This window comes from Populus alba, chromosome 7 (genome assembly GCF_005239225.2).
Source record: "Populus alba chromosome 7, ASM523922v2, whole genome shotgun sequence".
NCBI classification, from domain to species: Eukaryota; Viridiplantae; Streptophyta; class Magnoliopsida; order Malpighiales; family Salicaceae; genus Populus; species Populus alba.
This window is the reverse complement of record NC_133290.1, coordinates 12,046,887-12,073,264: the sequence shown is the minus strand read 5'-3', so window position 1 is coordinate 12,073,264 and position 26,378 is coordinate 12,046,887. Positions and strand designations below refer to the sequence as shown.

At 33.1% G+C, this 26,378-nt stretch overlaps 2 protein-coding genes across 5 annotated transcripts; both read right to left on the bottom strand.

The window, feature by feature from the left end:
* Positions 1–2,110: 2,110 nt before the first annotated feature.
* LOC118043421 (uncharacterized) lies at positions 2,111–7,666 on the bottom strand. Of its 3 annotated transcripts, XM_035051392.2 has the most exons (4): positions 7,035–7,150; positions 6,290–6,308; positions 5,287–6,035; positions 2,111–2,780 (listed from the first exon to the last, which is right to left on the bottom strand). In XM_035051392.2, exons 2-4 carry the CDS (start codon positions 6,293–6,295, stop codon positions 2,255–2,257), a joined length of 1,281 nt encoding a protein of 426 aa, XP_034907283.1. In that variant the 5' UTR covers positions 6,296–6,308; positions 7,035–7,150; the 3' UTR covers positions 2,111–2,254. The 3 variants fall into 3 exon arrangements, with proteins under 3 accessions (XP_034907283.1, XP_034907282.1, XP_034907284.1); XM_035051391.2 differs by lacking the exon at positions 6,290–6,308 and having other exon boundaries at positions 7,035–7,656; XM_035051393.2 differs by lacking the exon at positions 6,290–6,308 and having other exon boundaries at positions 2,496–2,766; positions 7,035–7,666.
* Positions 7,667–8,513: 847 nt separating this feature from the next.
* LOC118043609 (uncharacterized) lies at positions 8,514–15,474 on the bottom strand. 2 transcript variants are annotated; one of them, XM_035051634.2, is made up of 3 exons: positions 14,995–15,474; positions 9,788–10,536; positions 8,514–9,122 (listed from the first exon to the last, which is right to left on the bottom strand). In XM_035051634.2, the coding sequence occupies exons 1-3, from the start codon at positions 15,280–15,282 to the stop codon at positions 8,603–8,605; spliced, it is 1,557 nt and encodes a 518-aa protein (XP_034907525.1). In that variant the 5' UTR covers positions 15,283–15,474; the 3' UTR covers positions 8,514–8,602. The 2 variants fall into 2 exon arrangements, with proteins under 2 accessions (XP_034907525.1, XP_034907524.1); XM_035051633.2 differs by lacking the exon at positions 14,995–15,474 and adding an exon at positions 11,316–11,827.
* Positions 15,475–26,378: the final 10,904 nt, after the last annotated feature.

Here is a 26,378-nt window from a genome sequence, read left to right as displayed (position 1 = left end):
GCCAAATTGTGTATAAAAAATAAAAGCAACGACATTCAATTGTTTGAAGCATACGTATGGGTTCCGGTCCTTACAAATTTGATGAGATACATAAGTCTAAGCGAGATGGCAATGAAAGAACATTGTGAAGATGAGGAATTGGAACTGTGCGTGGGACTTTATATGGGAGAAGACGCTGGAGTGTTTGAATGTGGGATCCATGTGATAGTTGAAAAGACAGATTTATTTGAAGGGTCAGAGTGGGATCACGAGTCTGAAGTTGGAAGAGATGGAGGAATACCTGCACCACCATATCTGTCTCAATATTGGCTGTACAATTTCATTGGGATTGATGACAAGCAAGGTCTGAGTAATTTATAAAAAATTACCAAGGATCTGCTTCTTCAGGTACTGTTTCTGTCTCTCAGACTCTCTCTTGCTCACAAATAAACACACAATTGGCGCGCGCACGCATATATATATTAATCAGTGTCTAATATCTCAGCATTCCTTAAATTCCATATTTATGCAGAGAATCTTCGATCATCATTATCTTAGACCCTTCGATTATTCTATGATTCCAAAGTGGGTCAACTATTGTAGAGAAAGGAGTTCATTATCAATTCATATACCTCCAGTTTTCGAAGGCTTGATTATTTGGGCTGTCTGTTCAGGTGGTGGGCATCAAGAATTCAAGGCTATTCTAAAAAATAAAAGAGACGGTATTCCATTGTTCGAAGCCACACATGCAAGACCCTATTTCCGTGATAGGTGGCTAAGACTCATAAGTAGACGTGAGATGGCAATGGAAAAATATTGTGAAGATGATGAATTGGAACTACATGTGATATTGAGGTCCGAAAACAGTGAAGTGGTACGATATGGGATCCATGTGATATTGACATCTCCATTTGGCCCGAGCACCTACGATCAAATTCCAGCGTTGGATCCTGACCATGACATTGACTACTACGAGACTTCATTTGAAGGATCAGGGTCGTCGGATCATGAGATTGACAACCAAGAGTCCGAAGTTGAAAGCGATAGAACGATACCTTCACCACCATATCATCTGCATCATCATCCCCGTCATGGTTCAATGAGATTTTCTACAATGTAGCAATGAAAAGCTTTTTTGATTCATGCGTTCAGCCTATGGAAAAGCATGGACATGCAAAAGTTCTCACCTCATGATCTCAATTAGGCGAAGGATTGGTTTAAGAAAACTCCCCACTTTATGCGCACTTAGCTATGATATTATCATCTTGTTGTGTATGATCATCTTGTTGTAGGCTTTATATATATAAATTAAAATGAATAATAAATCAATCAATTCAAAATTGGACCTTCTTTTTAATTTAAAGTCTTGTTACACATCATGTCTTAGATAAGTTATAAAATTGTTTTACAGATAAATCATAATGTTATCAACTTGTTTAAAAGTATGATATTAGATATAAACACATATTAGATTAGACTTTAGAATATTATTTGTTAAAGTAAACAAAAATTCCGAAGGTAAAGTTTGCAAGAGAGGAAAGGAATATGAGAGAGTAAGGATGAGGAAGAAGGGAGGAAAGATAAAGGGGCGAAATATAAGTGCAACATATAACAAACAAGCACTTCTTGTACAAACACAAATAAAAAGATGATTTTGAAGGGGCAGCCGTGCAACGAGAGAAAAGGAAGCGGGTTTTTTTTTTAACATCCCAAACAATAACCAAATCGAACCGGGTTAAATTTTAAAATTCTCAACCATGATAAGTTAATTTTTATTGATATTCTTGATATTTTGATTTTTTTTCTCAGCCCTGCTAATATTAAAATGATAGATCCTCCTTTAAGCTGTTGCAATTATCCACAAACAAAAAGGGAGGAAAGATAAAGGGGCTTTTGCTGGCGAAATATAAGTGCAACATATAACAAACAAGCACTACTTGTACAAACACAAATAAAAAGATGATTTTGAAGGGGCAGCCGTGCAAGGAGAGAAAAGGAAGTGTTTTTTTTTTTTTTTTTTTACATCCCAAACAAGAACCAAATCGAACGGGGTTAAATTTTAAAATTTCAACCATGATAAGTTAAGTTTTATTGATATTCTTGATATTTTGATTTTTTTCCTCAGCCCTGCTAATATTAAAATGAAACACAAGCTAGCATCAAATCAATGAATGAATACAAAATGAGTGTTGTTTTAATGTAACTTTTTTCTGTATATATCGATTAGCTGAGTGTATCATGTAACAGCAACATCAGCTTTCGCTTGAGAGGCTCGTCAGTCTGCTAAATTTGAGAATGTTAGCTGACGATAGAGTAGAGCCTCCTCGTCATCATCATCGAAATCAATGCTCTCATCGATTCCATTCTTGATGTCTATTTCGGTTCTTTCCTCTCCATCCAGTCCGTTTGTTTCTGAAGCATTCAATCGAGTGTGTTCTTCCCTCAAAGGAGAATCATCTGCCTCTAACTGTTGCATTTCTAATTCTATCAAAGCAGTCATCCTTGCCCTCTCCCGGTCTCTTGGGTACGTGCAATAGAGGAAGGAGTAGATGAAGCAACATAATGCCATTGGAATGCCAATTGCTGTGTAGAGTGCCTTTGCAAGCGATGCAGCGTTTTCTCGGTCTGTTATCACCTTGACATTGTCTAATGATTTTTTGGGAGTTTTATAACCATAAACATGCTGGGCCAAGATCCCTACTGTAGGGGGAGCAAATGAAGAGAGCACAGATTCGAATGATCGATCCAAAGCATAGACGCTCGCTCGAGATTTCTGTGGAACTATCTCTGCAAATATTGGACTATAACACCAGTTATACATATAATATAATACAAATTAGACGTGGGAATATAAACTCTAACTTCATTATCTAATGCTTCAAGGGAAGTAGGAAACCGACCAGTCCCCATGACTTCACAGCACATGAACAATACCAAGTAGTTTATGCAGCAGTGGAAGACATGCTACTGGACGCAACATTAGGGATTTGAATGGTTAAAGAGAAATTTGTCATCAAGATCCAGATCATAATTCTTTGCAGTTCTTAGCCATATAACAATATATATTTCTTTATTTTAATGACGATTGTATGCACAGCAGAAAAACATAAAATCAAGACGTGGAAAAACTAGTTGACGATTGCGCTAGACAGCTCCATCAAATACATCTTTTCTTCTATTAATAATATCAGCAGTGTGTAATTTATAGAAGGAGAAGTAGTTAATTCTAAGCAGTTTAAACCTGACTACCCAAGGTGGTGATGAGAAAAGGCTAAGGTTATATAATGGAATTGGGTTTCTGAAAATTAAATAACATCTTCACAAGTTTGTATTATCAAATGCTAATTGCAAACTGGATAACTTCACGAGTTTGTATTATCAAATGCTGATTGCTAACTGGATTTTTATATCTACCGATTTTTATATGGACTAGAAAAATATGGCAAAATTCAAAAAGAATTTCCGAGGTGTCAAACTAGTGTTTTGACGAAAACATACATAACTTTTAATTCAATACTTGAATGTTACTCATATTTTTGTCAAAATATTCCACAAGCCTAAGCCCAATTTTATAAAGAATTAACTTGATGTAACTAGCTGAACGAGAAAGCCCTTAAATTAGACTTAGAAGAATTTTTTTCATCATCATCATCATCATCCTAGTTATTTTCAGATTCTTTTCATAATTAGGCTACATAATTTTACTCTGTAAAGGTTTATTTAATTAGGTTGATTCCAAACATCATTTAAATAGTTTGTATGTAATTTTTAAGAAGATATTATTATTATTGTTGTTGTTGTTGAATTCATAACTTATCAAAACAAAGTTCTCTACGAAGAAATGAAAGTTTGACTAGGGAGAGAAGGTAGAAAACAACTTTGTTTCAATTAAAGAAAAGTTAAGCGTCGCTTCAATTTTAACACTTTTAAATTTTGACAAATTGTTTGAGGTTGAATGTGATTCTTATGGTGTAGAAATTATAATTATATTGTTTCAAGAGAGAAGAGACTTGTGACATTCTTTGGTAAAAATTGAAGTCCTGCTAGATTAAAGTGGTTCACATACAATAAAGAATTCTAAATTACTTTTAGGACTCTGAGAAAATGGGAGCTTTACATGATAAGCAAGGGATTTGTGCTCTATTATGTGATCATGAGGCATTAAAATTCCCATATAAATATAATTGAATTAGTAATTATATGCATGTGAGATGCGTGATTTACTTACAACAGTTCCCAATCAGAATCTAGAGTCCAAAATAAGATTGTCAATGCTTTGAGTAGAAAGATAACCTTGTTAGTTAACTTAAGATGAGAGATTACTAGATTTGATTGTTTGAAATAATTGTCGAGCATGATGAGAATTTTAATGAGTCGAGGGAAAGTGTCAAAACATGCTCATTGATGATTTCCAAATTTATAATAGGTTTATGATACTAGGTAAACAACTTTGCATTTCTTATCTTCATTACAAGAGAAGGTGATTCAAGATTTGCATGGAGAAAACTTAGATAGTCACTTAGAATGAGAGAGGAATATTGTTGTTGTCAATAACATATATTAGTAACCTCAATTGAAACGGGATATTAGTAAGTTCATGTAAAATTGCTATATTTGATAAATTACCAAAGGGCAAGCATAAAATACTATTTTATATATGCCTTCAGCTTTTCCTAAAAATATATGGGATGGCTTGTCTATGAATTTTAAACTTAGATTACCAAATAGACAGGACAAAGCTCAAAAAGAAGTTTGGACATATCAAACGAGTATTTTGATGGAAATAAACAAACTTTTAATACGATTATTGGATTATGCTCAAATTTTACTAAAATGTTTTACAAACCCAGTTCTATAATGGATGAGCTTGCTGTAACTAGGCGAGATAGAAAAGATCCTCAAATTAAACCTAGAAAATACTTATTTAATTTTTCATTGTTTTCCTAGTGATTTTTGTATTCTTTACTTAATTAGGATTAAGAATTCTATTTGATTTAATTTTATTTAACTAAGTTGGTTCCAATCACTATTTAAAGTTTATAAGTAAATTTTTCAAAAGAGATTATTATTATTGAATTCAGAATTTATGAAAAGCGGGTTTTTTCTACAATTTAGAGCTATAATTTAGAGTTTGAGATACCCTGATTTTCCATCTTTCGCTACACTGCTTCAATTATAACCTTGGACTTTGACTTATTTGAAACCATGTTTGTGCAGATATCTTATTTCAACACCATGTTATCAGTTGATTGTAACTCTCTAGGATGAAAAAAGAAAATAAGGGAGATGATGAGTTGAAATGCATACTTGTTTGTAGCTGGACCATTCCAGGATATGCAAAATCCCATGATGAACAAGACCAGACCATGGATGAATGTTGTGGATGGATCATCAGGCAATACAAGAAGCAAAACTGCTGCCAGTGGTATGGCTGAACCAGAGCTTATCTGTGACAGAAATATCCTCCCAGAATTGGGGAAGCGTTTAGCTAGGACATCCCCCATCTTTCCTCCAAACAGGCCACCAAGTGAGCCAGCAACTACAAAAAGAGTCATGAGAACTGCTGTTTTTTCATGGGAGAAGCCAATGAGCTCCAACCACATAGGAGCGAATGATAAAGCTGACCAAGGAAAGGATCCAGATACACCTTGAGCCACAATTATTTGGAATGATGGAATTTTTATAACTGACTTTGCTTCTTTCATCAGGTACTTCACCTCTGAGACAAAAGACTTGGGAGATTGGTCTTTAGCTCTGCTATTAGTATCAGAAAAGCGTGGATCGTTAGCAAAAAGGCGGACCATAATACCAACAATTACACTAATTATTCCAACCAGATGAAAAGCAACTCTCCAGCCAGGTATTCCCATGAATGTTCTTGAGGCTATTAGAACTGAAGAGAGCCCTCCGATGATGGAACCAAGGTTTCCTGTCAGCTGTAGCCATCCAAATGCCATGCCGCGATTGCTTTCATCAGTTGAATCAGCGACAAGGGACTGAATGGCAGGTGTGACTATGGCCAGTCCAATCCCATTTAGACCTCTTGAAACCGCTACCTGATAACCAAATGTGAGAGCATTAAATTAGGCAAGAGGTCATGCCATGAAAAGCAGGAGTTCTTCTTTTATGATTATCCATCCAGGAGACTCAAACCACCAAAAATAGCGAGCTTCGTATTCTCAAGAGTGTTTTTTCTTGCTTCTTCCAAGTTCAGTTACAAAGTATACAACTTGCCGAAAAGATTCCCGATAAAAGTATCCAATTTAACCACAAGGACTCGCTTTTCAAACCAGAAAATTGTTCAGCTTACCTTCATAGTCTTCTTATATCTGCAGAACAAATGAAAGAATGCAACATAACACTTCAACATCTCTAATAAAGACTTGAAAACTATGACTGCTTCATTTTTCTTTCATCGAGAACTTTCTCCAACAAATGCTTCCTTCACTACATTTCTCACAGAAAAATAGCATTTTTACTAGTCTAATTTCAGTATTCGTAGAACCATACCCATGATTGAATCCCAATTTCAACACTGCTCAAGAAATTTCTTAATCCAGGTCATTACTCACCTTAAGATAGGACAGTCATAGTGTAAGTTGAACCTGCAATCTATGGCTGGTGTTGTGGTAATAGGCCAATAGCCATATTTATTCATCAAAGGTTTGAACTAGTGTAAAAGAAGAATGACATCCATGGAATACAAACCCAATTTCCTCATTTTATTTGGAAAAATCCTATATTCCTAGTAATATAGCAATTAAATGGACTAATCCAGGCAGCCCAGCAATTCACATATTCAACTATTCTTCTGCCAAGTATAACAAACCAGCCTCACCAAGAAATTCATTAGAACCTATCAATAGATCCTCTAATAAAATCATGAAAAATAACCCAAAATGAAGAATCTGTAACAGAGACCGCACCGACAAAACTAGAAAAAAAAGGGGGGCATTCAAATTTACAACAAAGACTAAAGCTTCAAATCTACGACAACTTACAAATCTTGAAAAAAGAGAGAAACAACACAAATAGAGGGACTAAGAGTCTCAAACCTCTAAGAAAGTAGAAGAAAAGGCGACGAGGAAAGTGGCGGCTGCCCAAAGAAAAGCACCAAGAGCAATAACATGGGCACGATTATGATGCACAGCAAGGTATGCAGCTAGTGGATAGCAAGAAGACTGAACAATGGATCGAAACAAAGTTAATGAACCCAAACCAGTGGGGTCAGTATGTAAAGCTGCACCAACTTCTTTGTACACTCCTGGTAACAACGACTCATCAGCTCTCTCCATAATCCCTGCTAGATTCACTAGCACTAATGTCAGAGTCTCTTGTTTCATCGTTGAAGTTTCTCTGAAATCAGAGTCCTCTGTATTTTGGAACCGAAGAAAACAGAGGATCCTCTGTTTAGAGAGAAAGAAGAGTTGACTTTGTGGATTGATAATTTGATACAAGGGGGGATTTGATCTCTGAAGTATCAAGTTATTTCATTTCTATTAAAGGAAAAGAAGGACCGGAGGAGAGCAGAACCCACCAATCGGAATTCAGAGGTCGAGACAAGAATTTTGGGATCCTACGTGGAATCATTCTAGAAAATCCATGTCTGATAGCCACTCGAGCGTTATTACCATTTTTGCCTTAGTTATATCCCTTTTCCTCAATTCTATATTGGATATTTTTATGCCTTTTTTTCTTTATTTCCCTCTTGATCTGATCTTCAATGTTTATCAGAAATTAAATTTTAATTAAGCATTTACAAAGAAAAGCATATGTGATTCTTGATCTTGAACCGTGTTGAATTCTGAAAACCCAAAACTTTCGTCAGAGATCATCACATAGGATGAGAGGACGAATAGAATTCTCACAGGTAATGTCGTGCGCCGCCTAATAAAATTCAAAGCAGTGGTTGTTTACTTGTTTGCCGTTTGACGATTTCGTCGACGTTCGAGACTATATTCTTGTATTTAAATAAGATTTCAACTTTGTCATAAAGATGGTCTTAATTTGGTACATTTCCAGTCAACAAAATTCCAATTAATTTATAATAGGACTGTTTTAGATACTGTTTATTTTTTTAGTTTTAGTTTTTAGTTATAAGTTAATTTTTTTTTGTATTTTTAAATCATTTTAATATTTTAATATCAATAATAATATTATTTTAATATATTTTAAAATAAAAAATACTTTAAAAAATAACTTTACTCATTGTTCTCCATGACTTTAGGCTTAGAACCAAGAAACTTGTAAATAGAAAGATTCACAAATAAAGGATGAAGAGAAGCTTTCAAAAGATAGATATAGAATCTGCTGAGTTACTCGAGCCTGAAAACTTGTAGCGCTCAGATAATAATAAACATGATCACAAAAGAGAGTTTCCCTTGATCATGTAAACTTTAATGGCTTTTTTATTAATTTGAAATATTTGTTGTTTAAAATGTTTTTTTTTAATACATTAAATTAATATTTTTTTATTTTTTTAAATTTATTTTTAACATCAATATATAAAAATTATCTACAGATATCAAAAAAAATTACTTCAAAATAAAATTCAAAATTTACTAAAACTCAGTGCAAATAAATCCTCAAACAGGCACTAAATACCACTAATCATACCAGTCTCCTAATCTGAGGATGTTAGTTTACTTGAAAGTAGAGCCTTGTCGTCGCTATCATCATCGAAATCCAACTTATCGTTTTTTCCATTTTCTACATCAGTTTCTGTTGTTTCCTTTCCATCAAGCCCTTTTGATTCTGAAAGATGTAGCTGAGAGTATTCTTCTCCGAAAGGAGAATCCTGAGCCTCTACTTGTTGCATTTCTGATTCTATCAACGCATTCATCTTTGCCCGCTCCCGGTCTCTTGGATACGACCAGTAGAGGAAGGAGTAGATGAAAACACATATTGACATCGGAATGACAAATGACATGAAGAGTGCCTTGGCAAGTGATTCAGCGTTTTCTCTATCTGTTTCAACTTCGACAGAATCCGATGATGTTTTGGGAACTTTGTAGCCATACAAGCGCTGAGCCAAAATGCCAACTATTGGGGGAGCAAAAGAAGACAGTACGGACTCAAATGAGTTGTCCAAAGCATAGATTGTTGTTCGAGATCTCTCTGGCACTATCTCTGCAAATATTGGACTGTGCAAATATATGTCAGACAAGTCAGATTCATTAAACATATGTTTTACGCTGCTCTAGGCACCTGGAGCAGCAGAACATACTCGAATGCTCACAAGGAAATGCCATTCATTAAACATATGTGCCACGCTTAGGGTAATTGCTGCTCAAGTGCTTGCAGCAGGAATAATTTGTGAGACGTACCAATGGTTAGCATAATCGTGATATAAGGCCAGCATAATCCCTGACGCATGCAAATTCCAAGCTTTGAGATTAATGTTTACACGAGGGTCCTTTTCAAGCTATCAAAGTTTTCTACAAGTTTTAGGAAAAAATTTATAACCTTAATCTAATGAAGGTGAAGGAGGATTTACGTTAAATATCATTTTGCAAGAAATTGGGAAATCCTTTGGCTAAAGCTGCTCTGGGGCAAGCAACCTAGTCCACTGCGAAGATCAATGTGTTGTGGTTTGTGACTGGTCATCTTTTATAGTAACGGTTGTCCTGTTTCAACAGCAACTAACAGTTGTTGACAACTCCCTCGTGTGCATGTTATGTGTACTACTTAGATGGATCAATGAGAAGCTTCTATGATTTTGATTCTCCTCATTTTACACCCCTTCAAATCCCAAGGCAAGAAAGCCAAAGAAAAAGAAAAATTCTTTAAGTGAAATAGGAATACATACTTGTTTGTAGCTGGAGCATTCCAGGATGTGCAGAGTCCCATGGTGAAAAAGACCAGACCATGCATGAATGCTGTTGATGGATCATATGGCAACACCAGAAGCAAAATCCCTGCTAAAGGAATGCTTGAACCAGAACTTATCTGTGATAGCATTATTCTCCCAGAATTAGGCAAGCGTTTGGCAAGGATATCCCCCATTCTTCCTCCAAACAGGCTACCGAATGAACCACCGATTACAAAAATGTTCAGGAGGGATGCTGTTTGTTTATGAGAGAATCCAATAAGCTCTAACCACATAGGAGCGAATGATAAACCTGACCAAGGAAATGTTCCAGAGACACCTTGAGCAACAAGTATTTGGAAGGTTGGTATTTTGACAACGGACTTCGCATCTTTGATCAGGTCCTTGAACTCTGAAATAAAAGTCTGAGGAGTTTTATCTTTAGCTCTACCATCAGTATCGGAGAAGTGTGGATCCTTGGCAAAGAGATAGACCAAAACACCAACTATTACACTTATTATTCCAACCAAATGGAAAGAAACTCTCCAACCAGCTATCCCCATGAACGATGTTGTGGCTAGTAGTACCGAGCAGAGATTTCCAATGATGGAGCCAAGGTTTCCTGTTAGCTGGAGCCATCCAAATGCCATACCGCGATTGCTTTCATCGGTCGAATCGGCAACAAGAGACAGAATGGCAGGCATGACTATGGCAAGTCCGATCCCATTTAGACCTCTTGAAATTGCCACCTAATTAATTGATCAGATGCAAAATTAAGCACTAGACATGCAAAGAAATACAGGAGTTATCTAACACTGTTATTTGCACAGAGTAAAAAGCACCAATCTCCTTGAAGAGTTTGCAACGAATTCAGCTCTTTCTCGTCAAATTCTCCAATACGCACCATCATTTTGAACTTATATTAATTATCCATTGCTTCTAATAACAGCGTGGCTCAACAAAAGAGTTCATAGCACTTCAGATTTCTATGTACTGCTATCAAACATGAATCTATCGCAATCTCAATAGAGCCACCAAATTAACCATTTGGGATTACGTGTGACCCATCGAATAATGATTTGTCCACTTTCCAACATTCTAGGAAGTGTTGATAAGTTCTGATCCTCTGTTGATAAAATCCTTTACGTAGAGTGAAAATATCGTACAGTGGCATTCCTTTATTGGAATAATTGTACAAATCCAATGTCCTAAAAAAATATCACGAGATGCTAGCAAGTGATGCAACAAGAAAGAGTCTCCGAATCTAAATGCTACATCGCTTTCCCAAACAAGCACGTAAGATTTCACCTAAGAAATAAGAATCGCAAAATGGGTTTCTTCTCATGTAACCATAAAAGCACACAAAAATGGGTTTCTTCTCATGTAACCATAAAAGCACACAAAAATGGGTTTCTTAGAATCGCAACTAAGATATCCAGAGCAACTATAAAATGTCACTCAAAAAAGAAAGATAAAAGAGCCAAATAAAAATCTCCATATAAAGAGATAGAGAGAGATCAAGAGGAACCTGTAAAAAAGTAGAGGATATGGCAACAAGGAAGGTGGCAGCAGCCCAAAGTAAAGCACCAAGAGCAATGACATGGGCACGATTATGATGCACAGCAAGGTAAGCAGCTAATGGGTAGCAAGAAGACTGAACTACTGATCTAAACAAAGTGAGTGAACCCAGCCCAGTTGGGTCTGTATGTAGAGCTGCACCCACTTCTTTATACACTCCTGGCAACAAAGACTCGTCAGCTCTCTGCATAATCCCCGCAAAATTCACCAGTACCAATGTGAGTGTCTCTTGTTTCATTTTCGAAGTCTTTATCAAAGCAAGATCCTCTATTTTATTTCCGAAAAGAGACCATCCGATGTCTCCTTTTCCCTTTTTAGCAAGTACTATGAGAAAAAAAGGGACATGACCATGTAGCCCTATGATTGACCAGACAGCAGCTGGGATTTTCGGACATGTAACAGCAAACTTCCCATGAAGTCTGTTGTGGAAAAGAGCTTCTGTGATGTTGAGCAACTTGGTCGTTGCTAGCTGTAGGTGTGATGTAGTGCAAGGGCTGTGCAGAGGTTGTAATATTAAAATAATCAGATCTATCGAGTGAATCCAAAGACAATCAACAAGTTGTGCATGTGCTTTAAAGGGCGTGGACAAGCTGTATATTAGTTTAAGTTGCTTGTGTTATGGGGAAGAGACATCATGTCATTATAAAAACATTCAATCTGTTTTGTATAGCTGGCCTCTTGATTTTATAAATGGAGTCGTGGATGCCTCCCCTATTTCATGGAGGAAAATTTCTTCGATTTGTGAAGATATTTCATCGGATTTATCATATATTCATCGTATTTCATCAATTCAATGCAGTTGGACTGGATTATAAATGAGAAACATGCTGAATTTTCACCCTACAGACAGAGGGACTTTATTGCTTACAATCCAATCAAATTCTGCAGTCGTTCATAGTGGCTCCGAGAGGACAGGACGAGAACAGGAGTGGGAGACAGTCTATATTGTTCAAGAGCAGAAAACTCGTACCAAACTCGAGTGGAAAGCACAGCCAAAATTGATGTCGTCTTCAACAGCTATTCTTTATCTTTTGAGAAAATAGAGATTAAGAAATTGTTGCTTTCATCTACAAATTTAATTACTTTTTAATGAGCGTCACATACCTACCTCGCTTGTATGCTTTAAGATACTTTAAAAAAAGAAAATGAAGTCATATTGAGGCAAGATATTTAATCTTTTCTTATTCGGTGGTAAAAGAAGATAATTTATTAAATTAACCATGAAAAAATTAATTGATCAGAATTTAAATTTGTTTTTTAATAATTATAAATTTGAGTTTTTTCAGAGTTACTGAAAGCTTATATAATTATTAATTTTAGATTTTGTGTAATTTATTAAGATATATTTTAGTTGATTCAAAAGTTCATATTAATTAAAAAAAAAAAAAAAAAGGTGGGCTATGAATCCTTCTTTGTACTAGGAAGCAGAGCCACGGTTGTAATTGATGGTATATAAATTTTTTTCATGCCTTGCCGTTTGGGCCACATGGCCCAAATAACAACACTTTTGCTGCTTTTCATTTTTCTTTAACCCGTCCAGTGTATTTTTTTCAAGTTTTGAGAAGATAGAATGCGCCAGCTTGGCGCCTTGCCTACATATACAATATATTGTATAATTAATATATTTTATTTTTTTCACAAATTATTTGCAAAATACAAATTTTTAGGCAGGTGGAGTGCCATATTGTCTTACAAATAATCTTAATGCTACCGCGGACTTTTTTTTTTTTTAATAGATACTTTTTTTCTTGATTAATGATATTTCAATTTTAATTTTAATGTAATTTTCAAGATTAACCACATTATCAAAATCTTTAAATATCTTAGATTATTAAATTAAGAAGAGAGGTCGACACAAGTTAATATTTCCTTATACTTAGGTGCTGTTTGGTAGTGTGGCTACGGGTGAGGTTCACCCGCAGTCACACATTTTAATGTTTGGTAACCAAGCAAAATTGATTTTGCTTGGTAGGGTCCACATTATTTCTGCTGGCCAGCCGCAGGAATTGAGAAGCAGCATTTTGTTGCTTCTCGTGGGTACTAACAGTGGAGCCATGCTCCACTTTCACCATGTCTTTTTTTTTTTTTTTTTAAATCAGTATAAAAAGTTTATTTATTTATTTATTTTTAAAAAATCAGTGAGCAAAGTTTATTTTTTCCTCCAAAAAATCAGTGCAGTTAATCGTAAATAATATTTTTTTTTGTTTTTTTTTTAAAATTAGTTTAAGATGAATTAAATTTATTCGTACTGTAATCTCAATTTTATTTATGATAATATTTTACCTAATTTTATTGCACGCTAAAAAAATCATGAAAACTGTAGTTGTCGAATAACTTTTGTACGTGATGAAATTGTAATTTTTTTTAAAAAAATTGTGTTTTACTCGAAAAACTAGTATTTAATATTATTTAATAACACTACATAAATTAGAAAAATATCACATGATGACGTAGTATTTATAGAATTTGATCGCAATTCCAATAATAAATATATCACAATCTTTATTATTTAATAACACTATATAAATTAAAAAAATCAGTTTTTGTTGCTGCGCGCTTAAGAAACCATGAAAAATATAGTCCTTATTTGATAGATTTCGTATGTAATGACATTAAATATAGTTTAATGAAATAATAAAAAATATTTGATATTAATATTATTTATTTCATGATGTAATAACAGTAGTTAAATCTACAATATTTAAATTAAAAATCATTAATATTAGTGTGTGTGTGTGTGTATATATTAATTATTTTATAACCTCAATTTGAAAAGCATTTTTTTAACCAAACACGTTAAACTACTTTTTGTTCAACCTCAATTTCAACCACAGTTTTAACAAAACACTTATTTTTTCAAACCAACCTCAACTAAAAGTATTTTTTATAAAACTACTTTTTTAAAACCACAACCACAACAGCAACCGCAATACCAAAAACACCATTAATACTTCACTTTCATCCGTACACTTTTTTCCACTTCTCTCATTTAGATTAATGGATTTTTTTTTCAAGCAAACTCCTAATCAAGCCCACAAAACTGAGATACAAGCCCATAATCAAACCCACATGTTCTGGCAAAGTATCGCAAGCATGGAAATCTTAACATTCTGTGTGAAGTTTTTTTGTTTTATGAATTTATTTTTAATATAAGAATTGATTTTTATTTTTATTTTTTTGTTCTATGTACTGCTATCAAACATGAATCTATCGCAATCTCAATAGAGCCACCAAATTAACCATTTGGGATTATGTGTGACCCATCGAATGATTTGTCCACTTTCCAACATTCTAGGAAGTGAAAATATCGTACAGTGGCAATCCTTTATTGGAATAATTGTACAAATCCAATGTCCTAAAAAAATATCACGAGATGCTAGCAAGTGATGCAACAAGAAAGAGTCTCCGAATCTAATGCTACATCGTTTTCCCAAACAAGCACGTAAGATTTCACCTGAGAATCGCAAAATGGGTTTCTTCTCATGTAACCATTAAAGCACACCAAAATGGGTTTCTTAGAATCGCAACTAAGATAGCCAGAACAACTATAAAATGTCACTCAAAAAAGAAAGATAAAAGAGCCAAATAAAAATCTCCATATAAAGAGATAGAGAGAGATCAAGAGGAACCTGTAAAAAAGTAGAGGATATGGCAACAAGGAAGGTGGCAGCAGCCCAAAGAAAAGCACCAAGAGCAATGACATGGGCACGATTATGATGCACAGCAAGGTAAGCTGCTAATGGGTAGAAAGAAGACTGAACTACTGATCTAAACAAAGTGAGTGAACCCAGCCCAGTTGGGTCTGTATGTAGAGCTGCACCCACTTCTTTATACACTCCTGGCAACAAAGACTCATCAGCTCTCTGCATAATCCCCGCAAAATTCACCAGTACCAATGTGAGTGTCTCTTGTTTCATTTTCGAAGTCTTTATCAAAGCAAGATCCTCTATTTTATTTCCGAAAAGAGACCATCCGATGTCTCCTTTTCCCTTTTTAGCAAGTACTATGAGAGAAAAAGGGACATGGCCCTGTGTCCCTATGATTGACCAGACAACAGCTGGGATTTTCGGACATGTAACAGCAAACTTCCCTTGAAGTCTGTTGTGGAAAAGAGCTTCTGTGATGTTGAGCAACTTGGTTGTTGCTAGTTGTAGGTGTGATGTAGTGCAAGGGTTGTGCACAGGTTGTAATATTAAAACAATCAGATCCATCGAGTGAATCCAAAGACAAACAACAAGTTGTGCATGTGCTTTAAAGGGCGTGCACAAGCTGCATATTAGTTTAAGTTGCTTGTGTTATGGGGAAGAGACATCATGTCATTATAAAAACATTCAATCTGTTTTGTATAGCTGGCCTCTTGATTTTATAAATGGAGTCGTGGATGCCTCCCCTATTTCTTGGAGGAAAATTTCTTCGATTTGTGACGATAGTTCATCGGATTTATCATATATTCATCGTATTTCATCAATTCAATGCAGTTGGACTGGATTATAAATGAGAAACATGCTGAATTTTCACCCTACAGACAGAGAGACTTTATTTCTTACAATCCAATCAAATTCTGCAGTCGTTCATAGTGGCTCCGAGAGGACAGGACGAGAACAGGAGTGGGAGACAGTCTATATTGTTCAAGCGCAGAAAACTCGTACCAAACTCGAGTGGAAAGCACAGCCAAAATTGATGTCGTCTTCAACAGCTATTCTTTATCTTTTGAGAAAATAGAGATTAAGAAATTGTTGCTTTCATCTACAAATTTAATTACTTTTTAATGAGCGTCACATACCTACCTCGCTTGTATGCTTTAAGATACTTTAAAAAAAGAAAATGAAGTCATATTGAGGCAAGTTATTTAATGTTTTCTTATTCGGTGGTAAAAGAAGATAATTTATTAAATTAACCATGAAAAAATTAATTGATCAGAATTTAAATTTATTTTTTAATAATTATAAATTTGAGTTCTTTCAGAGTTACTGAAAGCTTATATAATTATTAATTTTAGATTTTGTGCAATTTATTAAGATATATATTAGTTGATTCAAAAGTTCATATTAATTAAAAAAAAAACGGTGGGCTATGAATCCTTCTTTGTACTAGGAAGCAGAGCCACGGTTGTAATTGATGGTATATAAATTTTTTTCATGCCTTGCCGTTTGGGCCACATGGCCCAAATAACAACACTTTTGCTGCTTTTCATTTTTCTTTAACCCGTCCAGTGTATTTTTTTCAAGTTTTGAGAAGATAGAATGCGCCAGCTTGGCGCCTTGCCTACATATACAATATATTGTATAATTAATATATTTTATTTTTTTCACAAATTATTTGCAAAATACAAATTTTTAGGCAGGTGGAGTGCCATATTGTCTTACAAATAATCTTAATGCTACCGCTGACTTTTTTTTTAATAGATACTTTTTTTCTTGATTAATGATATTTTAATTTTCATGTAATTTTCAAGATTAACCACATTATCAAAACCTTTAAATAACTTAGATTATTAAATTAAGAAGAGAGGTCGACACAAGTTAATATTTCCTTATACTTAATACTTCACTTTCATCCGTACACTTTTTTCCACTTCTCTCATTTAAATTAATGGATTTTTTTTTTTCAAGCAAACTCCTAATCAAGCCCTCAAAACTGAGATACAAGCCCATAATCAAACCCACATGTTCTGGCAAAGTATCGCAAGCATGGAAATCCTAACATTCTGTGTGAAGTTTTTTTGTTTTATGAATTTATTTTTAATATAAGAATTGATTTTTTTTTAATTTTGATATAACTTGTAAATTTTAAAATATCTTCCTACATAATTGGTTTTTAAGACTCGAAGAATGTTTTTTAGTGATTTACCTTGAACAAAGAAAAGAAATAAAAATATCAAAACTAGCAAATAAAAATAAAATAATAATGGATAAATGAGTTCATTCCCACTGTAGCTTTAGAATTCGAGAGTCTTGAAACCGATCGATAATTATTTTCTCTTACAACTTACAAATATTAATTTCTAATTAAGAATGAATCCAAATTATATACATAGTGGGGGAGGTGATCCAACGTATAAAGTGGTTTGTTATGTATCAAAATCTTTAAAGATGAACAACATATAAGATAATAATTAAAATATTTAATTTTTATTCATCTAAATCTTCACTGGTAAAAAAAACTATTATAATCTCTTATATAGAAAGAATTAGAAAACTCTAATAATGTTAAACATGAAAAATAAATTAGAAAAAGTATTTATTTTAAATAGAAAAAAATTTAAAAAAGCATAATAATATTAAATAAAAAACTAAAACAATATCTATTTTTCTAAAAACAACTTGAAAGGGAGACAGAATATATAGTGTTGAATATGATGCCCATTTTGAAAAAACACCTTAAGAAATTTCATAAGTTTATGATGAATCTTTGTATCACCGCCTAAATTTGCTGTCAAGTTTCTTTTTAAAGACGTAGAGATACTAGCTAGTTGGATTAAAAATATAATAATAATAATAATAATAATAGTAATTGCTAATTGCCTACAGATTGAATAAATTCAACATACTAGACATAAATCAAAAGCTCTAACAGAAAGAAAACATAATTATTTTTTTCAAAATATACTCTAAAACAAAATGTACTTGGAATTAAAATCTTCTTTCATTTTACAAATTTCCGAATTCAAATCTTTCCTTTATTATAAACCTTCAAAACGTAAAGATATTTCTTGAGAAACCTAATGGATCCCGCAATCATTTCCCTTCCTTATATGGTTGCAGTTGACATTAACGGTTGGTTCTTTAACGTTTATTTATTTATTAATTAATAGGAATGTACAGATTAGCTTGTGTATACCTCGATTAATTCTAAAAATTTTAAAATTAATAATTATATAAGCTTTTAATGATTATTATATTAACAATCATAGAGCTTTAATTTAATACTATAGAAGAAATAAATTTATTAATCACAAATTCTTATTACTAGATGAATTACTAGACGGTTATTTTTTGATGTTTTACTTTTTATTATTGCTGGCATGATTTTTACTATGCTTGAAGCTGGGAAAACGTGATCCTGTTCTTGAGCATTAAAATTACTTGGAAATGACTCGCCGAAAGTGTAGCCAGTCTTTGTAATCACATCTTTACTTGATTATGCCGAGTATTTTTCCAATTCTACAAGTTATTCTTCCCATCCCTTTTTGCAAAAGGTAGCCGTTTTTTATTCAATAAAATTGCTACTTGTCGTTTGAATTACTATATCTTTCTGTCCAGTAATTATTCGCTTTTGTTTTGATGGTTAGTGATCATGACATTCAAAATTCAATCTAGATACACATTATGATTAATTCCATCCTTTTACTACAGTTAAAATTAAAGGACATGCTAGGACTCAGATTTTTTTTTTTTTTTTTTTTGGGGGTGGAGATACATTTCCTAGTGTAGTAATTACAACCACCTCAAGTTATCTCTAAATCCCTGTAAGAAAAGGCCTTGAAATAGTCCTTGTCCTCTTATAGACAAAGGCAAACTCCAAATTAGTCACTAGACTATTTGGCTAGTCTCAACCAAGTCCTAAATAGAATTTTTCAAGTCTTAATCGTGTTCCCAATTTATAAATTATTCTCAACCATGCCATTCTAATCATATGATAGTATGCATTTTTAAGCCTCTTCTAAACTACTAATGTTTAATAGATTTATCCAAATTTAGTATATTGAAAACTTCTCAAAAACATACCTTAAATTTGATTGAGTCCTTAACCACATGAAAGCGATAGAAAATGAATTTTGTTGCAAGTTAAAACCTTTAAATACTAAAAATATCATAATTATATGAAGACTCTTAGAATATTTAATTTTATTCGTTTACGTCGCACTTGTTATAAAACTATTACAATCATTTATATAGGAAAAAAAAACTAGAAAATTCTAATAATACCGAATAGAAAAAATAAAATAGGAAAACTATTATCTTCAATTGAGAAAAAAAATTACAAAAACATAATGATACAACATTAAAATTAATTAATTATGAAAAATATTTATTTTCCCTTAAAAACCCCTTCATCAATTTTCCTAAGTTGCAAAGAATTCATCCTCAAGTTTAGATCTCGGTCAAAAATTATTTTTTTACCATGAACATCCATTTGTGTATGAGTCACGCCATCATGAATCCATAATATATTTGTGCTGACTTTTCCATCATAGGTCTCTAACATAAATATTTTATATGGGATTCCCCATCATAGATCCCCGACCCAACATCTTTGTACATGTCATCTCAACACGAGCTTTACATCCAAAACTTTCAATAATAACATCTGACGTTGATGAAAACAACACCCTAGTTATGACATATCTTTTTTTTCAAAAAAAACCTTTTTATTCTCTTCTACACGAGCACGTTATGTTCTATAATCTTTTTCAACTAAGTTATTCAACATCACGCGGTAGGTAATTGCTAGAAATCAATAAGCTCTGATACATGTTCTCTAGAACCTCTAATCAAAATCACTCAGAATGTTTGGTCTCTAATACTAACTATAGTTGATGAGAGAAAATGATATCAAGGTTTCTTACAAGTCAAGACCATCAAATATCAATAATATCATGACTATATACAAAAAAAATAAGAAAAAAAAATAATATTAATGGGAAAAATAAAATATGAAAATTGTTGTCTATAAATAAATAAATAAATAAATAAAAACTAGAAAAACATGATCATAGAGAATAAAAAAAATCAAATTAACTTAGAGAAATATTTTTTTTTAAAAAAAACTCCTGCATCAATATATGAACTCTTTATTTTGTTTTGTATATGTCTCTTTTATCATAATATAATTAGTTAGTACCTCTATATTCTTTTTTGAAACCCACAATAACTCTTTCATTTTGGTGAGAATTAAATGATAAATGGAAATAGAATTAATAAAGAAAACTAAACTAACCTAATTAATTAAAATAAAATAAAAGTCACATTTTTTATTACTTAATTTCATAAATGTAAATGGAAACGTTATAAATGTGACACTAATAGATTTTTTGCTTGTGAGGTGCTCCGCTTTTGAAAAACATGCAATACATGTTTTTTCACGGGGCATATCTCTTAAACAAACATATTCTAAGTCATATAATATCATGAAATAAAAAAAACACAATAAAAATAGTTGTACTCAACAAATATGAAAAGAGGAGAAGGCTCAAACTAAAAAAAAATAAAATTGAAAGGTAATATCCTATGTTTTACTAAGCATGTCCATTCTGTTAAACCCGCGTTGAAATGATTTGAAGTAATGACAAATCCAGGTGATAGTTGCATTTTGTCTTAGCTTGAACAATAATAAAAATAAGAACACCAAGAGTCGGTGATTCTAAGAGTATCTTCAATCCGAGGGCCCAAAGTTCGCTTTCTAAAATCCGAACGCCCTCAAGCTTGTTTTTCCACAATTTGGTCTTGAAGCCCATTAATCAAATGAAGTAAGGATTAGGGTTTTTTTTTTTTTTTTTTTTTTTTTAAAAAAAAAAACAATGACAGCTTAGGAATAGTTAGCATGATATTTATAAAACTAAATTCATTAATACGACCACAACAGAAACTTGAGAAATAAATTGACTTGAACAATGAATTCTCTAGGTTAAAAGCCTATGACAATTCTTTATGAAGTATTTTTAGGTTTTCTTTATTTGATGCCATCAATTACTTTATTTATTCCTTAGTACTAATGTTTTTCTTTTTAAGAATTCATCATTTTAAAAAAACCATAGCCATGTAATGACTGACTAAGAACTTGTTTATTTTATTTTAAAAGTGTTTTTGAAAAAAAAAATTAATTTTTTTATTTTTTTAAATTAATTTTTTTAATATTTTCTGATTATTTTAATATGCTAATATTAAAAATAATTTTTTAAATATATTTTTAATTAAAAAATTATTTTAAAAAACAACTATCACTGTATATTTATATATCCTAAAATATTCATTTGCCACAAACTCCATCTAAATTGTAACTTTTTCAGAGTTGACTTATCACAGGGAGAGTCTTAACGTTTTTGTCAAAAAAGAGTCTTAAACAAGATGAAAAACCAAGATTATTTAAATACAAAATAGAAAGAATAAAAAAAAACAAAAGGCCCGTATGGGTGTAAATCTAGGCATGGAGGCTAAGCCCTAAGGTGATAGAGTGGACCCAAGAATTGCATGGCTTCTAGTGTCTTTTTTAAAAATATGGTTATAATTATTTTTTATTTAAAAATTTATTAAAATAATATATTTTTTTTAATTTTTAAATATTATTTTGATATTAACGGATTAAAATTATTTAAAAATACTAAAAAAATATCATTTTAAATAAAATAATAAATAAAAAAATTTTAATTTTTTTTTAAAATATATAAAAAAAAAACAGGAATTCGCAAGCTGACTCAGTGGCCACGATTTCATGAATATGGATGGGGTATGGGAAATGGCATGATGAATGGGGAGCAAGCATGATGAGAGAAAGGACGGGTGGCTTTGAGAAGGGCCCACAAAACCCCTTTGTCTCTAGTTGGATGCACATTCTCATCAACGTCAAAGAACCTTATTTGCCCTGCTGTGGCCTTTGCTGGGAGACAAATCTAATCCAAATAGCACTCCCAATATTCATCATAAAGTTTCTCTTATTTCTCCATGCTTGAATTTCACAGTTTTACTTTCCTTTGCTATTTTGTGGTAAAATGTCTTGTTTCCAGTGCTATTTTCCCTTTTCTTTTCTCCCAACTCTGCCTTTATTACCTGCAATAAAAAAAAATAAAAAAAAAAATACAAGTCCCACCTTTATTGTCTTAAGAAAAAAGCCATAATCATGTTAAACTCAATTGCAATTTACAAGTTCTTGTTTGCAATTAAGCATCTCCTCATTACAAGGCACCCTTACGGCCACTACCAAATCTTAAGAGCTTCAAAGAAATGATTCCCAGATTTTTCCCATTCTTAGCATGCCTTTTTCACTATAATTAGCTTATCATATGGCAGGAAATCAAGAGCCCCGTAAGAATCTTGCATTGTAATCGATGACTAGTGTTTGTTTTTATCTTTAAATTCTTAATTTTTTTATTTAAATTTTATAATATATAAAAACAAATATTATTTTGATATATTTTTTAATAATTTTTTTTTAAAAAAACTACTATCATAATTTCAAATATTATTTTAAAAGATATATACCAAGCTTAAAAATAAAAAAACTGTACCTTTATCATTAATCATTGTGAGACTATTACATGGGTAGCATCAAAATTTGTTTTCGAATGATGTAAAATGTCTCTTTATAACCTTAAACTCTTGTGGTTAAATCTAATCAAGGAGGTTAATTGATTTGGAGGCAATGAAAAGGGACATTTTGCTTTATGGTAACTATTAGCTTGCAGTTCATAACTTGACAGTAGTGGCAGACAAATGTGGACTTCATGAAAATCACTCCTGACCCACCAAGGCAGACAAGTCATAATGCTATATTTTAAATAAGCACCACAGTAAATGGAGTTCCTGTTCAAGTACTGGTTTTTACTTCTAAAAGTTTCTCCATTGGAGAAGTCGTTGAAACAAATAGTAAGTCACCGTTTGATCCTGGAATTTTGCTCCCTTTTTTTTCCCTCTAAAGTGTTTTTAAAATATATATCATATTCATCGATCCTTTTGTAATTATGGATTTGAACCCTAGTGTACAATAAAAGGAAATAAAAAGCCAAGTATAGAACTGTATTCTCTTGCAACACCATCCAGATAAGGGACGTGCCGGGTTTGACAGGATTAAAGTTTTAACTATGCTTTAAACTTGTTTGATTATCAAAAGTAAAACAAAAAAGTTTAAAAAGTTGTAAGAAACTGAGCTAGATGCTAAAAGACTTGACCTCCAAAGAGAGTTTTTCATTTAAATATGTCTATGGATTTTGTAAAATCGCTATAATATAAATCTCAGAGGCATTTTTCATGTTATTACCGGATACCGTTAACGATCACACGACTAAACAGCTACGGCCTTCAGTACAAAAGTCGACACTAGGAGATGAAACAGATGATTTAATTATGGAAGGGGATGATATTCAAAAGGCAATCCTTTGGTCTCACACCTCTTCCATTTTATGTGCGTGCTAGAGAGCTTTGCGTGCTATCTACACGACTCATTTCAGTACTGTATGCGCGCACATACTGATAGCTTTTGGGGGGTTTGATGTGTAGTAGCACCAAACATTTGAAGAGTTTTCAAATCGAGGCTCCTAAAAACACCCTTTTTGATGGGACTTCTCTCGATTAAGATTTCTGGTGAATTAATGTTAAAAACGACATGACGTCAATAATAGGTGTATGCAATTTATATGAAGCAAGATTCGTTAGGTGAAACATTGAGATATGGCCTCATTAACTAGGGATAATATTCATGTATGAAAACATGGAGGGGATGAAGCTCATGAGGTTCGATGATGAAGACATGACCTAATAAACTTGTTTCGCCATCTCAAGGCTCTTCTTTCTTCGCACCACAAGACGTTTAATTGTTACATGATCTTTAGAGACTTTACTTCTATCTAATCTGTAGTATTTAGCTACTGGAAATCATGGGAAGAAGAACAAGGGAAAAGCAATAAAAGCAACGTATGCCTCATTCTATTTTCTTTGTACCTCGGTTTTGTCGAGGAACATCGTCTAAACGACAATAAAAGCAAAACCTTAGATGATTAGGAGTTGTGGTTTTGGACAACAAATGCCTATACATGGGGATGAAGTAACATGATACGTGCTACACATATAAAGATGCCTAGCTAGTGTTAATTAGGATAACCCACGCTACAAAATTGAGGTGCAAATAAGTCAAAAAGCAGCTAAGATTGGATCTGTGCGTTGGGGCTAGGTCTCTAACCAGAACCCCTTTTCTTCCTCTCTTTCTTTTCCTTTCCCTTTTCCTTTATAATATTTAGTTTAGGAATGAGACTTAGCCTAGAAAGACATGATATGTGGACTTTGGAATAAGATACTATTGTTCTGCAAATGTGGAAGTTTGTCTTCTTCCAGTATTGGGCACTTGAATATATGCTTTTTCAAATGAGGGAATGGCTTCAAGCGAGGAGGGAATGGAGGGAGCCAGCCTTATGATGAAGATGTCAAAAGTTGTACATCTTTTTGAGCTTGGCTCAAAAATGTAGGGCACTACCATTTTTTATATTTCTGTACAGAGAAAGATGGAGAAAGAATGATGCCCTCGCCAGTTTGTGAGACTGCTCCAGCCTATGGGCTGAGAGATAGCGAGGAGAGGAGTCATCATTGCTAAAGATCAAAGGCTATAGTTATATTCACTGGCATGGACCACCCCCATGATGGTAAAAGAAGTGTCACAAGTCACACCACCACCACCCTCCACCCCCTCTCTCTCTCTCGCCCCCCCGTCTATCAGCAAGATGCCTGCCCGTGGCTGGCCCTCTAGACTCCCAAAATCCCATGGCTAATCATTTGAGATTTATTTTCCTTGAGAAAGCTTTGGATTGTATATAAAACACATAAAAATGGTGAGAAAGGAAGGGTGCCCTTTACAAAAGTTTCCAGCCAGAATCCTATAGATTGGCCATTCATAATTCATATGAAAACGTCTCCCCTTTAGCGAAAAGATTCACAGATTTTTGAAACCACACCACTCCCTTTCTCATGATTCAAAATTTAAACACCGAAGGCGAAAGTGGTGGGTATTGTATAATTGAAGTGAAAAAGATCATGATCTATCAATCAATGTGATGAAAAAAAGATTATCTACTTTTTAGATTTATATCTCCATTTCATGCAAAGGATAATGCTCACTTTTGATCATCATAACTGTTCCAGAGGAGTGCCTGCTTTGCTATGTCAACCTTTTTCTCTTATTTTGAGAAATTCGACATTTTGGAACACTGTTGACCAGCACTCTCTGATGTGCTTCTTCTCTGTAACAAGACGTTCGGCGGGAAAGAAGATTTCTTTGTCACACGCCATGGTTTCGCAAAAGCTACGTCTACATGTTTTTTTTCCCCCTAAAAAAAAATTATAATTTCATTTGAATGCCAGACAAAATGGTTACACTTTTTCCTTGAAAAAGCTTAGATACGATAATGGGAGGAAAACGGTGCTTGAATTAACTTACACGCTCAAATCTGATGGTGCTAGTCAATTATCCTTCTAGATCTACGTTTTTTGAGATAATAATGCATGCTGTTTTCTATGTTTTTTTTTTTAAAAAAAAATTAACATTATTAACACATTCAAATCATAAAAAAAACATTAAAAAAAAAACACCGAAGTAAAGAAAAGAAGCTGCACTGAATTAGCACCCCTGGCAGGCAACCGGGGAACAAAATTGGAAGGGCCAATTTGTCATTGATTTGATGCTTGGGATTCTTGTTTGCATGTTTTCATGGATCTTGACGTTCTGTAGAGCAACTAATCACTGGAATATCTAAACATATTCGGAGCAGCTGAATTGGGAAAACATAAATTATCTCCTAAATCAGTGATTCGAAAACTTGCGAGTGAGCAACTAATTATAGAGATTTAAACATTGCAGGGTGTTTGTAGAGAGTTCATCAACAAGCTAACCTTATGAAGCCCCAAGCGTGTGTTAATTTGCAATCCCTTTGTTATTTTCTTTGAAGTAACATGAAAGCTGTAAAGCACCTAAGAAAAATACGTGAAATATGACTAGTCCCCCACCACACATGTTTCAAGAGGTTACTGGTAACGCGGTACTAGTTATTTAAAAAAAACATTATTTTAAAATATATTAAAATAAATTTTTAAATTTTAAAAAAATTATGTAATATCAATACATTAAAACAATTTGAAATATATATAAAAAAATATTATTTTTAAAAAACTTCAAATTTTTGAATAATATAATTTGAACTGCAATCTAAACATCCATTTAAAAGCGAAGTTACAGCTAATATGAGCTAAATATTATTCTTGTCCACACATGCGTTGTCTGCGATACTCACATAATTTGACTTCTTAAAGCTCAT

Excerpts from the sequence above, each read along its gene's own strand:
- LOC118043421 (XM_035051391.2), bottom strand. The coding sequence starts at position 7,322 with ATGAAACAAGAGACTCTGACATTAGTGCTAGTGAATCTAGCAGGGATT. Across the intron at positions 6,036-7,034 it reads TTTCTTCTACTTTCTTAGAG|GTAGCGGTTTCAAGAGGTCT; the intron begins GTTTGAGACTCT and ends TTTGGTTATCAG. Across the intron at positions 2,781-5,286 it reads AATGGTCCAGCTACAAACAA|TCCAATATTTGCAGAGATAG; the intron begins GTATGCATTTCA and ends CTGGTGTTATAG.
- LOC118043609 (XM_035051634.2), bottom strand. The coding sequence starts at position 15,282 with ATGAAACAAGAGACACTCACATTGGTACTGGTGAATTTTGCGGGGATT. Across the intron at positions 10,537-14,994 it reads TATCCTCTACTTTTTTACAG|GTGGCAATTTCAAGAGGTCT; the intron begins GTTCCTCTTGAT and ends TCAATTAATTAG. Across the intron at positions 9,123-9,787 it reads AATGCTCCAGCTACAAACAA|TCCAATATTTGCAGAGATAG; the intron begins GTATGTATTCCT and ends ATATTTGCACAG.